The sequence below is a fragment of the Lepisosteus platostomus genome, chromosome 16, assembly GCF_059453375.1.
Source record: "Lepisosteus platostomus isolate fLepPlt1 chromosome 16, fLepPlt1.hap1, whole genome shotgun sequence".
NCBI classification, from domain to species: domain Eukaryota; kingdom Metazoa; phylum Chordata; class Actinopteri; order Semionotiformes; family Lepisosteidae; genus Lepisosteus; species Lepisosteus platostomus.
Window position 1 is genome coordinate 11,025,670 of NC_142626.1, and position 14,135 is coordinate 11,039,804.

Sequence of the window (14,135 nt, forward strand, 5' to 3'; positions counted from 1 at the left end):
GCATCTTACTGGGCAGAATCACCTTCTTTAACAGAAGAAATAATATCCTTCAAAATACTGTGAAGTGTAAGAACTGACTTTACAGTATGTTTCACAAAATGGAGAGTAACCAAGAAACTAAAAAAATGGCAACACTAATTTAAAATGGAATCGAAACAATTAAATGAAATTTCTAGCACCTCCTCAGGCTATCCTGTGTCTTTATCTTCACCCTCAGCTTCTGCAGGAGGTCCCAGCTGCAGCAGTTCAGTCGTTGTACAGTCCTGTTGAGGGAGATGTTTGTAAGGGTGTGTAGCACAGTGTTTGTACCAACATTCTTTTGGGCAACTGTAAACTCTGACAGCAATAATCTGCTGCATCTTCAGCCTGGACTCCTGTGATGGTCAGAGTAATGTCAGTCCCAGATCTACTGTCACTGAAATGCTCAAGGATCGCAGTCTAATGGGTTGTTTCCTGATAGATCAGGAGATAAGGAGCTTCTCCAGCCTTTGTACCAGGCTAGGCAGTGCTTGAAAAAAAATGAAAAGGAAAATTATAATAATAAATGTGTCAGAAAAATATTGAAAACACTAATTCATTAATGGATTTGATTTCAATATATTTTCTATTAATGCATTATTTTCACATGAAATTAAACTAAAATATTTAAGTCCCATTTCTACTGTTACACTGTGGGGCAGTGATTAGCAAAGGGATGGACCCTATGCGGGCAGGATATCACAAAACACTGAAGCAACAGAAAATCCAGGGTCATGGTCAAAGACTAGAAAAAGGGTCAAGAGCCAAAAATCTAGGAGAAACTTAGCAAAAGGTTTCCAAGATGAATTCCAAAAATCGTGTTCAAGAGGGTAACCAAAAGTCCAAAAACCAAGAAGGATTCCAGAGAAGATAACACAATATAAGGCCTGTAGCTCAAGAGGTCTGCACCAATACTGAGCACTGAATGAACAGGGAGAGTATGGTTAACCTAAGCCTCTCCCGAGTGGATGAAGTACTTGGTTGGAGTGTTCTCTGGTGGCGGGATGTTGGAACTATAACATTACCCCCCCCCTTAAGGGAGGTTCCTGACACTCTCCCTGGATGGTTTGGGAATCAGCAATGGAAATCATGAATTAATGTGCGGTCAAGAATGTCTTTCTCAGATACCCATGAACGCTCCTCTGGTCCATAGTCTTCCGTCAACTAGATATTGCAATCTCCCATCACGCCAGCTGGAGTCCAGGATTTCATTTACTGTGTAGGCTGGTATACCATCAATTATTCAAGGTGGGGGAGGACGAGGCTGAGGTCGCAACAATGGAGATTTATGGTAGGGTTTGAGTAGTGAAAAGTGAAAGGCAGGGTGAATCCTGAGAGCGGGTGGAATGACCAAACAGTAGGTAACTGGCGTGACTTGGGAAACGAAGCGGAAGGGTCCGATGTATCTATGGCCCAATTTGCGGGAACACTGCCGAAGTGATAAATTACGGGTAGATGACCACACAAATTGTCCACGTCTGAGCTTGGGTACCGTACAGCGATAGTGGTTGATGGTTTTCTTTTGCTGGTCCACTGTACGCAACAGGGTAGTTTTTGCCAATTTCCAAAAATCCTGCAAGTTGGATATATACTCCTGGACTGAAGGGACAGGTGATTCTGGGGAGGATTCTGGTATGAGAGGTGGTTGATATCCCAAAGAGCATTGAAACAAACATACCTGTTGAGGATGTTGAGAGGGAATTGTGTGCGTATTCAGCCCAAGGTAGGAGACGTACTGTAGTTACACTGCTATTTCCTTAGACACGTGATTCCATGTTTTATTTTGAATCCCTGGCAGAACCGGGCATCCAAAAGAATCAAGTACTGTAATAGGTTTATTCCATGCTGAAAAAAAAGAAGAAAGAAAACACATTCCGGTGCCTTTATATAGAGCCTTTAAAGGTGGCTTCTCAAAACGCTTTACAGGATAAAAACAACAATAACAACAACAACAACAATATTGTGTTTCATTGCACTTTGACAGATCATCTTAAAATCAACTGTTGATTTAAAGTTTGACAGTTGTTATATTATATGTTTATATTATAACGCATACAGCCTCCATTTCTTAATAAAAATGTAGCCTAAGGGGGGGGGTCTGCTCTCACAATCCTCCATATACTCAAGTGAAAAATTAATAACGCCAATGTAAATGTCGTATTTACAATTTGTTGATAATAAAAATGTTAAGTTCTCTAAAGCTTTGTGATAGTTTACCCAGTTTACCCATTGTTATTAAAAATGACTTGGATTTGAACATGTTGTGATATTTAGAAAGATAAAAGTCAATTAATTGTTCATTTCTATATTTATGTCTTTATTAAGTGGTGTCATTAGTGACAAAGGCTAAACTTTCTTGGAAAAATGTCTTTGCTGTTTTCGCCCTGTTTCATTGGTTAAACGCAATGATCACAATCACCACCATGTTACCTGGGATGTGTAGTTTTTAATTCAGTTTGAATTATAACTGTACTTACTGTCTTCATATTTGGCCAGGGCTTTAAATAGAGGGCGCACCAAAAATATTCGGGTATTTAAATATTCTATTTAAAGGTACCCCCTTTAAATATTCGCTTTAAAGGTACCCCCGTGCTGGAAGAATTTCACCTCGGAATGTTTGCCCAGTGTACTAATATAGGCACATAATGGAATTTTGACTTCACTGTCTAATGAAGAAATTTTAAAGACTACTTAGCACAGATAAAAAAGCTTGGACTCTCATGGACAGTATCTTATACACATATCTTTTTCTGTTGTCTTTGTTGATCTCGTGAGGATCCTTGTGATATTTTGAGCTCTCGTTGAATGATAAAAGTGTTGCAGTTGAAATAATTTTCGTTGTTAGAAATTATGAAACGCCCTGTTAAAAGCAAGGGAGTTTTTATATCTGTTATAGTAAAAGAAAATGCCTGATGAACTAGGGATTGAACAGTTTTTCAGTGCTTGTACAATCAATGGAAATGTCCAAATAAATGTGCTGAAGAAATAAACAAAAAAGTCATTCCTTTATCATATTGGCTAGCTAATGTCCCATCCTTGTTAGTTACAGATGCAGCCATTCAAAATGCGCGGGCGATACCGCATTATTTTCCGGTCCCTGTACGCAGTCTATCGCGAGTTACCGGTAAATACTGCGAGTTACCAGTAAATACCGCTAGCAAAATAATAGTATCCTGAATTTCCGCAAGGTGGAGCTAATAAAGCTCAACCTCTCATGTTCTTTTTTTCATTGACCGTCTTTGTAAAAGTAACACCACAGTATTTCGCAATCACGCATTTTTTTCCAATCATGCAAAGTACAGTAATTTTTGAGAATCGATTCACCATGCCTTTCACATGCTCATAAAAGAGATTGATTTAGGAACATAAACATATTACCATATGTAAACTGTACTGTATACAGTATGTATTTGTATATTTTATGTCTTACCTGTGCCTGTTTAAGTATTGAATATTTATATGGAATTTTACCACTGAAGGGAAATCTTAGTGCCTGAGCATAAAAAGAATAGGAGCATACTGCAACGCGTGTGAAGGCCATAAACAATATTTATTTTGGAACATAAACATACAGTATATGGCTGGTCTCGGTACTTTAAAGAAAACATACACGAAACATGGTTTCATTATGACCAGAATCGGTCTTGAGATATTTTTAACTTGATTTACAGTATTTGAGAGGTATGTCTTGACACCAATACTACGTAAAAACTGCTCACATATATGTTTCTAGGTTTATATTATGCATTTCATACGGTCAAATTACTTTTGAGCAACTGATAAGAAGCGCGAAACGGTATGCCCAGGGAGTTTTAGTTTTCGTTTTGTTTTAATGCAGTACAGTGGATTGATTAGAGATATTTTTTAAATGTTGTAGTTCGTCTTGTAAAAATGTTACGAGAATTCTGTGGTGGGTGTTACTTTTTGTTGATGAAGAAATAAAGTCGTTACAAATAGTGTGAACCAGCGTAATACTTTGAGTTTTACTGGTGGAGCTCATACAGCTGTGTCTGGATATCTTGGTCAAATATTCGGCTAGTGTGTACTGTCTGTTTAGGGTTCTGTAGCATTCCACAAGGCTGGGCAGCTTTTGACCTTTATGACCTTCGTTATGCTCCTTTGCTTTTTATGCTTAGCTACTAAAATTTCCCTTTTTTGATCGGGGCGGGGGACATTCGGGAATGTGAATCTGATTAAGAATGAATAAAAGCATTTTATTAAAAACGCGCTTGCGTTTGTCTGGGTGCTGACAAAGTAAAAAACAATTACTTTTTGACAATGAAAAACTGAGTGTGTGTCTCTCTCTCTCCACTGGCGTTTGTAATCGTTTTTATTTTTAAATACATTTTAGCAAAGTCATGTACCATAAAAGTATGGTAATTAAAAACCATTAATACTTTCACTGGAGTTTAAATAAAGTCGATGTTTTCTCTTTTTGGCTAGACTTGACTATTTAGCCATGAGATAAACAATACTTTGTCATTAAACAACCTTTAAGAGCAATCTTATTTCTTATTTCTGAACATTATTACGCAGAAGACAAAGGTAGCGATTTACGTTGCATTGTGCATTTTGCTGCTGTAATACAGTTTAAAATAATTAAAAGTCTAAACAGTATCAGCTTATGTATGGGTTGTAATTTAAAAAAAGTCAAAAACCGCAAGAGGAGACCCCCAAATTAATAATGTAACATGCTACTGTTTGTGCATGAACATAGTTACTGTATACTGTTATTTCTTTAGATACATGATTCCATGTTTTTCTTTAATCCCTGGCGGGACCGGGCGTCCATAAGAATCAAGTTCTAGGTTTCATTGCGCTTTGACAGAAACCAAATTATATAGTTATTAATTTCTTTAGATACGCGATTCCACATTATATTCCCTATTAATCAAATTCTAAAAGTATGCTTGTTGACTCCGGTATCAAGCGTATTCACAGAAAAGCTTAAAACTACCACTTTTTATACACGTTATTTCACGTTAGTTAAAGACTGCGATGCTTAAAGTGTTTAGGGAGAAATGGAATACTGGTGTGTATTTTTTCTTTAAAGTACCGAGACCAGCCATATTCAATACTTAAACGGGCACAGTAAAGACATTAAATATACATGTACATACTGTATACAGTACAGTATACATGTTCCTAAATCAATATCTTTTATGAGCATGTGAAAGGCATGGTGAATCGGAGATTCTCAAAAATTACTGTACTTTGCATGATTGGAAACAAATGCGTGATTGGATCAACGAAATGCTGTGGTGTTACTTTTACAAAGACGGTCAATGAAAAAAAGAATGTGGACCAGGGCAATACTTTGAGTTTACAGCTTGTCCAAGGTCATTCATTATTAATACTATTAGTAATATCTTCGTTAAAGACTTTGATGGCGACAGCTCAAACATGAGAGGTTGAGCTTTATTAGCTCCACCTTGCGGAAATTCAGGATGCTATTATTTTATTTGCGGTATCATGCGGCACTAAGCGTGAATATACGGTATTAATACCGTAACTTGCGGTAGCCTGCGTCAAGAATACCGCAAAATAATGCGGTATCGCCCGCTTATTTTGAATGGCTGCATCTGAATTAGTGAAATGAGGGTATGAAACCAGGAGCTGGTTATCGGCAGACAAGGAGCAGGGATAAGGTCCTTTTTAAATGCCTTGAACAGCAAGTAACCCTCAGGAGAGCCAGTATATGGTGTGTGATTTAATAAAGGTCTTGAACTGTGTCAATGGGTTTGTTTTGAAGCTATTGACACGTCCTTTGTTGGAGAATCTCGATACAGCCTACTGCAGGAGCAAGTATCCTGCACGTAGTCTGTGTGTTTACCCTTTTGTTATTACGTTTTCTGACTGAGATAAGCCGTGTAAGATTTTCAATGCACTGTTCATGCAAATGGCAATAAAGGTACTTGAACTTGAATTAAGCTTCGTGGCAGGGATACTGAGGGAACTTGGCTTCTTTTGTGTTTTGTTCTGTTCCTCTACTCTTATTGCTGACTTTGTTCTTTGTTTCTGAAGCCCCATCAATTTCACTGAGATCCCTAACCCCACTCTGCCCCCTGGTGTCTTGCCTGTAAACAATTAATAATTTTCAGGTTTCATAGTGACTGACCTCCTTTATTAGCAGTTTGTATTTCTGTATCAGAACTTGACTGGTAACAGCTCACAGTGTTCATGAGTGCTAAATATATAGATGATATTAAAGAGGTAACAATATCTTTTCACAATATTGTTACAAAACTGGAGGGTGTCAGAAAAACGGAGATTGGGAAGTAATTCAATAACTTTTACTGGCGAAGACCCTTTTAACCAATGTCCGCCTGGAATTTCCTCCCCTTAAATATTTTGTTATATCTCTGCAGCAGAACATAGCAGGAGCCTGGTTCAGGTCTTAACTTGAAGCTAGCCCCCTTGGTTTTGAGTGTGGACAGTCATTGTATTTCTTAATGTGTCCACTCAGCAGACAAACATATGAAAAAAAACAAAAACAGCAGGCGGCATTTTTGTTTTGGTCTTCAGAGGTCAGGTTTTTCTATTCTAGGCCTGTGAAATGTCCTGGGAATAATTTGAAAACCTTGTTCAAGGTGCCTACTAGCTTGGATAGAAATCTGGGACAAATTGATCAATTTGAAAAAAATCTACATAATGATTTTATCTACATAATGATTTTGTGAAGACTGGACCTGGAATTAAATTTCTCGCATATAATAAATAAATTATAAAAAATATTTAAAGCAATACCAATAAAAAACCATTGCAATTGCTATAAAAACCTTCAGACGCTGCTAGAGAGCCCTTTTCTGCTGTTAGGCATTGAAAAAAAAACCTCAGAGTTGCCTTCTGGTGTGAAAAAAGGAGCACTGATAAGAAACTGATTGATTACCCCTTCTGAGTCAATGATTGACAGCTAGAAGCTGAGCAGAATGCAGCCTGTGACTTCTAGAGGTAGTCTCACCCCCTAAGGGCTCTGAATGGCTGAACATGTATCCTGGGGTTGGACTAGTTGCAGCAAGTGACCTCGCCGCTGGAGGGCACCCGCCACCCCCGGCGCAGCACCCTGTCCCTCACACCCAGGTCAAGGCAACCACCCACTTGCTGCAACCAGTCTAACCCCAGGATACAGTCCTCATGGACTGGGGCAAGGTAGAAGGGGTGTTTCACCCTCGCAGCCCCAAAGTGCACGGTGAGCGCCCTGGGGGTCTGGCTGCCTCGGTGCCCGGCAGGACACCAGGCTGCAGCAGGGTGATGGTCGAACTGTTGTCGATGAGGGCCTGGCAGGGTCTGCCCCCGATGAGGCAGGGAAGAAATAAGCCCCGGCTGTGGCCAACCCTTCCCACAGCAGGCGGGGTGAAGCGCTCCCTCTGGCTTTCCGGAGCCGGGGTAGCGTCGCTCAAGGGCGGTCTTCCCCCCTTTAGGCCGCCCCGCTCCTGTTTCCCAACAGCCTCCAGAGTCCCCGGGGATCCAGCGCCCGGTACTCCCGTGCGATGTGTCCCCTCTCCCCACAGCGGTGGCAGATGAGCAGCCGTCGTCGCTCCCCCAGCATCGCCGCGCTGGGCGTCTCCTCCTCCCCATCTGATTCCCCATGCGCCCCTCCGTTGGTGCCCACCGGTCTCCTCGAATACGGCATCAGCCTGCTCAGCCAGAGCCAGGGCCTGCTCCAAGGAGACAGGTGCGGCCAGCATCACGTGGTGTTGCACCTCAGTTGGCGCCAGGGCCCAGAGGAACGCCTGGAGCGCTATCTCCCGGTGGGCCTCCTCCGGGAGAGTAGGGTAACGCTGGCGGGCTAAGTAGGCCACGTCTGGGGCTGTTACCTTTACTGTTACCTGGATACCTCTTTATTTAGAACACACTCTTCCCCCTGCCTGTCTGGCTTCTTTTAATCCTGTGCCTGGATTGCAGCAGGTAAGATATTTTTCCAAGAAAAAAAGAGAAATTAAAAAATGAGAAATTTCGCCAGAGCCCCTTCTCGTGTCTAATTTTTAGTTTAGAAGGATTCAAGCAGGATTTTGGATGAAAGGCAGCGACCTTAATCAAGCCCAAATCATAATTGAACCCATTCAGAGCCTACATTACATTTTAACATTTTATTCTGAGCAGAAGACTCTCACACCTGAAGAAGGCTTGCGTTTTATCCTCTTTTAAGCATGTGTACAATGCTGTAATACAATTTAAAATAATTAAAAGTTTAAACAGTATCAACAAAACTCCATTAATATAGGTATCGCGTTGTTTTAAATAAATACAGCTTTTTAGTATAGATTACACTTTTCTAAAATGTATTTAAAAAATAAAAAGGATTACTAATCTAATCTTTCCACGTTTGATCCCAAAATCCCAAGAAAAATAAATCTAAACGGGGAGAAAGCTATGCTGAAAGTTTATTAATATACTTAGAAGACAAAGATAATTTTTGTTGCATTTGTCTGATTGTGAATCAAAAAAATACATTTAATTAACTACTCTCAGTGACAGCTGACAATCCTCCATACACTCAAGTGAAAAATTAGTAATGCCAATGTAAACGTCGTATTTACAATTTGATAATAAAAATGTTAAGTTCTCCAAAGCTTTGTGAGGCAGCAAAAGGCAGCAAAAGATTCGAACACACACCGATACTATTACACAAGAATACATTTATAAATACATAGAATGTGCATATAAACACATCTTATGAGTGAGGGTTAGCAGAATACAAAAGGTATATTCAATCACGAAGAGCTACAAATGCCAAGAGGGCACACGTTCAGTAAATCATTCATTTAGACCGTTTCGTAAATGAACTTGGCTACAACTTCTACACTAGATACTCAAAACAAGTACATCACTCATAGGAATTAAATTGATATCAACTTGGGTTGAGGTAACAATTGAATTCTCGAGCTGTAATGCAGAATTCAGCTGCAATGCAGAATGCAGCTGTAATGGATTCAGATCTCCCGCGGACAAAAAAGAACAGTGGCAGGCTGTTGCTGTGTCCAATCGGTGTTCTCTGGCCCGTTGCCAAGCAGTGGCCGGTGCGGCTGGCAATGTGGGAGAAGGAGGGAGAGATTCCTGCTGCGATGTGCTGCTGATGCTCTCTGAAGACCTGCTAGTTTCTTCGGCTGAAACTAGCAGAGGTTGTGCACGGGAGAAAAGTGTCTGTGGGTCCAAGCAGGTCACACTCTTTAGACAGGAAGAAGACCGGTTCGTTCCTGATGTAACACTAGACCTGAATACTGATTTCAGCTCTCCACAGTTCCGAACGTAGTTCACTTGTTGATCAGGTGAGCGTTCGCAGTGGGTTCACGAGGCTTGCTGCTGGGCTAACCTCGGGTGGATCCTTTGGTTACGCGCTGGCGACCTCCGTTCTCGACTCTTAGAACAAAGAAAAGTCCTGGCAATCTGACACACTGGCTGTTACATGATTGTCCGAGCTGAGTCTGAGAATGTCCAGGAGGCACCCCGGGGAAGCCCTGTGCTGCTTGTTTTACATGGAGGAACTACGGTCGTTCATTGGTTGAAAGTTTCATGGGCATCCGAGACCCACGTGGGGTTACTCTGCCCTACCTGTTCCTGATTGGCTGATCTAGGTGGAGGATGAGTAACCATGCTCTCTGACCCTGGGGTTGTAAACCAATTGGGATGAGGCTCTCACTTGGAATCTCGCAGACAGTAAGGCGCCAGAGACGACCATTTATTAGGGTGGCTGATGTGTCTCAGCTTTGGGAGTTGTTCCTTATGAGGACACTCTATCAGCTAGAAAAACACCTTAAACCAAGTGGAATGGCCTCTCTGTATCCAGCACCACTTGAGATGAGGGAGAGAGAGACTGGCAAGGGAACAGCAAACTTAATTCCTGTATTTTAATAAGCTTTGCCGCTACAATAGTATTATTATTAGACATTTTAGGGCTAAAATTAAAAACAATTAATTGTCAATTAAGAAATGATGTCCTTAAATTATTTTTAACAGTCAGATTTACAATCCTCTATTTACAGTAGAATGCATGTATTCACTTAATTACATATACTATACAGAAAGTGTTATAAAATACAATATTCACATCCATATAATCAGACTAGTACTACCCTGTTTATAGCACAAGAGTAATTGTTGCCTGACAACCTTGGTCTTGTCTCTTTCGGTTCTTTTCAGCCATTCACACTTGTTTAAGGCAAAGCTGTGCTGCCTCAGGAACATTGTATTTCACCTGTGGACTGCCTTGAAAAGGTGGATTCCTCTGACTTAAAATTGTCACTTTCCTTGAGCTCACGGGAAAGCAATTCCAGGACTGTTTTTTGTATCACATTACCTGTACATTTTAATCAACGAGCATTGCCCAACCTGCATGTAAGCAAAACTGAAAAATACACTTAATTTGATAAACATTTTGAACACAAATTTTGAAGAAGATACAGAGGGCAAATGAGAGATGGAAAAAGACCTTCTCCCAAAGGACATAGCAGTTATTCTATCTGACACAGCGAGACAGTGGAGTCAGGACCCCAGACCCAGAATCCAGGGTACAAAGGTTCAGTGAAAGTGGTGAAGACAGTGTGGAGTAGAATTGGTGTGTCAGGGGAGATGCTGTAAAATGACAATGTGCCAGCTGGGCAGTCCAGATACACTCCTATTCTGGAGGAGGACAGAGTGACAGGTATGTCAGCCCGGCTCTCCTTGTGACAGACGGAGTAAAACTGGTCACTGCAGTTAAAAGACCAGGACTTGTTGTTGGATCCAAGGGGACCCTGACTCCATCCTTTCCTGCTAATTTCTTTATAGGCGACTCCAACAGATACCCATTTCCCACTCCACTCAGCCTCCCAGTAACATCGCCCAGTCAGCTCCTCTCTGCACAGAACCTGGGACCAATAGTCAAATCTCTCAGGGTTATCAGGACATGGCTGTTCCTGTCTCATAACTGTGACTTTCCGGTTTTCCTCTGACAGAGCAAGACGTCTGTGGGCTGTTTCTTGGTTCAATGTGAGATCACACGCATCTGAAAAAAAGAAAACAACTCCCCTATAAAAAAGTGGATCACATAAAATATTACAACTGAATGCAATAAATTTAATAAGAAAAAGATTAGTAAGGAACTGGAAAAATTAAAAGTGAAGAGGTGAACAGAGAGAGGAAAAAGAAATTGCACAGATACAGTAAGATAGGAAATGTTAAATCAGAAAGATATGACAGAGGAGAGCCCTGTAATACACAGTTAACTGACTGGAATGAAGTTTGAGAGAGCAACATAAGACAGAGGGATGACAGATGTCGGTAGATTCAGGAAAAGTCCACTTTGTCTTCGTCCTCCTCTGTGCCCCCTCTCCCCTTTTTTGTCTGCGTAAACAATTAAAAACCGACTCACATTTCAGCAGTCCTGGTTTGTCCCTGTCCTTTCCAATGTGGTCAACACTGTATGAAAACAGAACAGACACACAGATTCAGGCACACAGAGACATGCCTGCATACTGGCAGAAGACTGTGGTGTCAAAGATCCACAAGTTCGACAAGCCTTATTGAATGCATGACGAGAGTCTAAGTAGTAACACCTTACAGTGCTTATCACATTTGTGGAACTCCCTGCCCAAATCCATCAAGATGTTTTGATTACAGATTTTTTTTAAGCATCACTTAAACCTGGCCAGGTTAGAACACAGTGGGCAGGTCAAGATAATGTTAGTTATAAAGACAATAAAGGGTCAAACAAGGTCACTTGATAGCTGTTAGTGGACCTGTAGTAAGGCCTAAACAGTCACTAAGTGTGGTATAATAGACAGGCCCTACCTCACTGAGTGAACTGGTTGTGTACCTGTTTGTATATGTTATCTCCACACACTGTCATTCAGTTTTTACACTGCTTTGTTTTTTCATGCTTTCACACCAACTACACTTCACAAAACAGACTTCCAGAATGACAAGACAGGTGAGAAGACCTGCTACAATCTGAAAGCACTTTTCCACCCAAACCCCTCTGACCCCTTACAGTAGGTCTCATGTGCTCACATAGCTCCCCTTCAGGTGGAGACTTCAGGTCTTCTCCACCTGCTGTCTTCCTGCATACCGTGCTTAAATAATAAACTGAAGTAAGCACCTTGTGAATGTCTGTGACCAACAGCCACCCAGGCCATGCCTCTTCTCCAATGCCTCTCCAGTCCACGAGTAATCACACATGGGTTTCTGCAGCCTACAGTCAGTCTGCTGTCCACTGTTGCCACATCACTGGCTACTGCAGCCAGCAGCCTCTGCTGCCTTTCTTTAAAGTCTCTCTTTGGTCCTCGTTGGCGAAGAACCCACGGCTGATGAATCTGCCTTTTCAGCACAATAACTTTAGACCCTCAGCTAACCAACCCTTCTGTGACTCTGGTTAGCACACACAAACATGTCCGTCTCTGCTGTCACTTTCCCTCCTGCCCCTCCAGTCAGTGTACAGAAGCTGCTTGTATCTCTCTCGCGCTAGGTCAGCCTGTACTGCACACAGACACTTACCTGCAGCGGATAGAAGAGATTTTTCCACTGACATATATTACTGCTGTTGTATAGCTCTTGTTGAAAAGTTCTAATAAAATTGATTATTGTTAGTTGCATTGTCACTAGAATAATAGCTACTAAATTTGGAATTCATCGACTATAGCCTTTGACCGTTTTGCAGAAGTTATGTTTTGCCAAGCTGTTTATGACCCACCTGGGGAAAAATATCAACTTCTGGAGGTAAGAAATTGTAGAGTTTGTAGTGTTGTGGTTGTTAATGAAATGATGCATCGTTTTATTGCAACTGTTACCACAGATTCCTGCAAACCACTTGGCAGTGGCCCAGCTCTCTTGGTACATAAAAGAATAACAATGAGAATGTTTAACAATTAATAGAAAATAAAGATGTCTGTGTAACATCTCAGAGTACTCAACTCAATTACATCACTAAAATGGCAATGAACATATTTACTGCCAAAACAGTTTGTAAACAACTAAAGCTACTATGGGCTGTACATCAACAGGAAATAAAATTAAAAAGTGGTCAAGAGGCCATTACGGTTTTAAATACTATGAAAGGGCAGCAGGTTCAGATAAGATGGTGGCCTTGTCTGGACCACATTCATCATAAAGCTGTGGAGAATAAGCTAAGCTGTGTTCAGTCACCTGAACAGTTGCTGGGAGACAGCTGGTCAGTTGACAATTTGAAAAGCAGGAATCAGAGGCTTTCTGGGTCAGTTGATCGATCTGCTGTCTGGAGGCCAGAAGGCAGATACTTGATGTGTGCTGTACACCATAGGACTCGCTGTGGGCTGTGGACCTAAAGAACTTGTGAGTTTTCTGGAACTGAGAAATTTGTGAGTGTTTATGAATCTTATATATATATACTATGTATGTCTTATATATAAAAGGTTTTTGGAGAGTCTCAGAGACAGACAAGTTTTGGTGAGTGATTTGATTTTGTGGAGTATCAAAAACATACATTGTTGAAGTAGCATTCAGTATTTTATTTGATAAGCTGTTTAAAAACTGATACAGGACTTGTTCCTCCTGGAATGGTAGGTTAGACATGCATCTTTGTGTTGTGTTTAGGTTTGATCATGGAATGTCTTTATTTGTAGGCTTTGTAGGTGATCTTCCACCTCAAGAATAAACAATTATAGAACACTATTATAACATTCTATAGAGCCAGCAGCTACAGAATACCACCCTGCAATTCACAACTGCCAACCCACTGAAGCTAAGCAGGGGTGAGCCTGGCGAGTTCCTGGATGGGAGACCTCATGGGAAAGCTAGGGTTGCTGCTGGAGGAGGTAATAGTAGGGGGTGCTCACCCTGTGGTCTGTGTGGGTCCTAATGCTTCAGTATAGTGACAGGGACACTTTACAATAAAAAGGAGCTGTCCTTTAAATGAAATGTAAGACCAAGGTGCTGACTCTCTCTGGTCATTAAAAATCCCAGGGCATTTCTCAAAAAGAGTAGCGTACCCCGACATCCTGGCGTTTACCATGGCCCCCTAATAATCCCCATCTCTGAACTGGCTTCATCACTCAGTTGTGATAGCTGATGTAAGTAAGCATACTGGCACACTGTGGTTGCTGTCACATCATCAAGGTGGGTACTGCACATTGGTGGTGGAAGCAAATCTCCATTACCTGTAAAGT

General features: G+C 41.2%; 2 protein-coding genes across 6 annotated transcripts in view; both read right to left on the reverse strand.

Moving 5' to 3' along the window:
• Positions 1-14,135, reverse strand: part of LOC148646869 (NLR family CARD domain-containing protein 3-like) — an 823,351-nt gene that overhangs the window by 465,922 nt on the left and 343,294 nt on the right. The gene's annotated exons all lie outside the window — the stretch shown is intronic.
• Positions 8,386-14,135, reverse strand: part of LOC148646876 (protein NLRC3-like) — a 39,649-nt gene continuing 33,899 nt past the window's right edge. For both annotated transcript variants that reach the window (XM_088608956.1, XM_088608957.1), the window contains 2 exons: positions 11,369-11,415; positions 8,386-11,002 (listed from right to left, as the gene is read on the reverse strand). In XM_088608956.1, the coding sequence (XP_088465082.1) occupies positions 10,470-11,002; positions 11,369-11,415 (580 nt within the window). In that variant the 3' untranslated portion in view covers positions 8,386-10,469. The remainder of the gene's footprint in view (positions 11,003-11,368; positions 11,416-14,135) is intronic.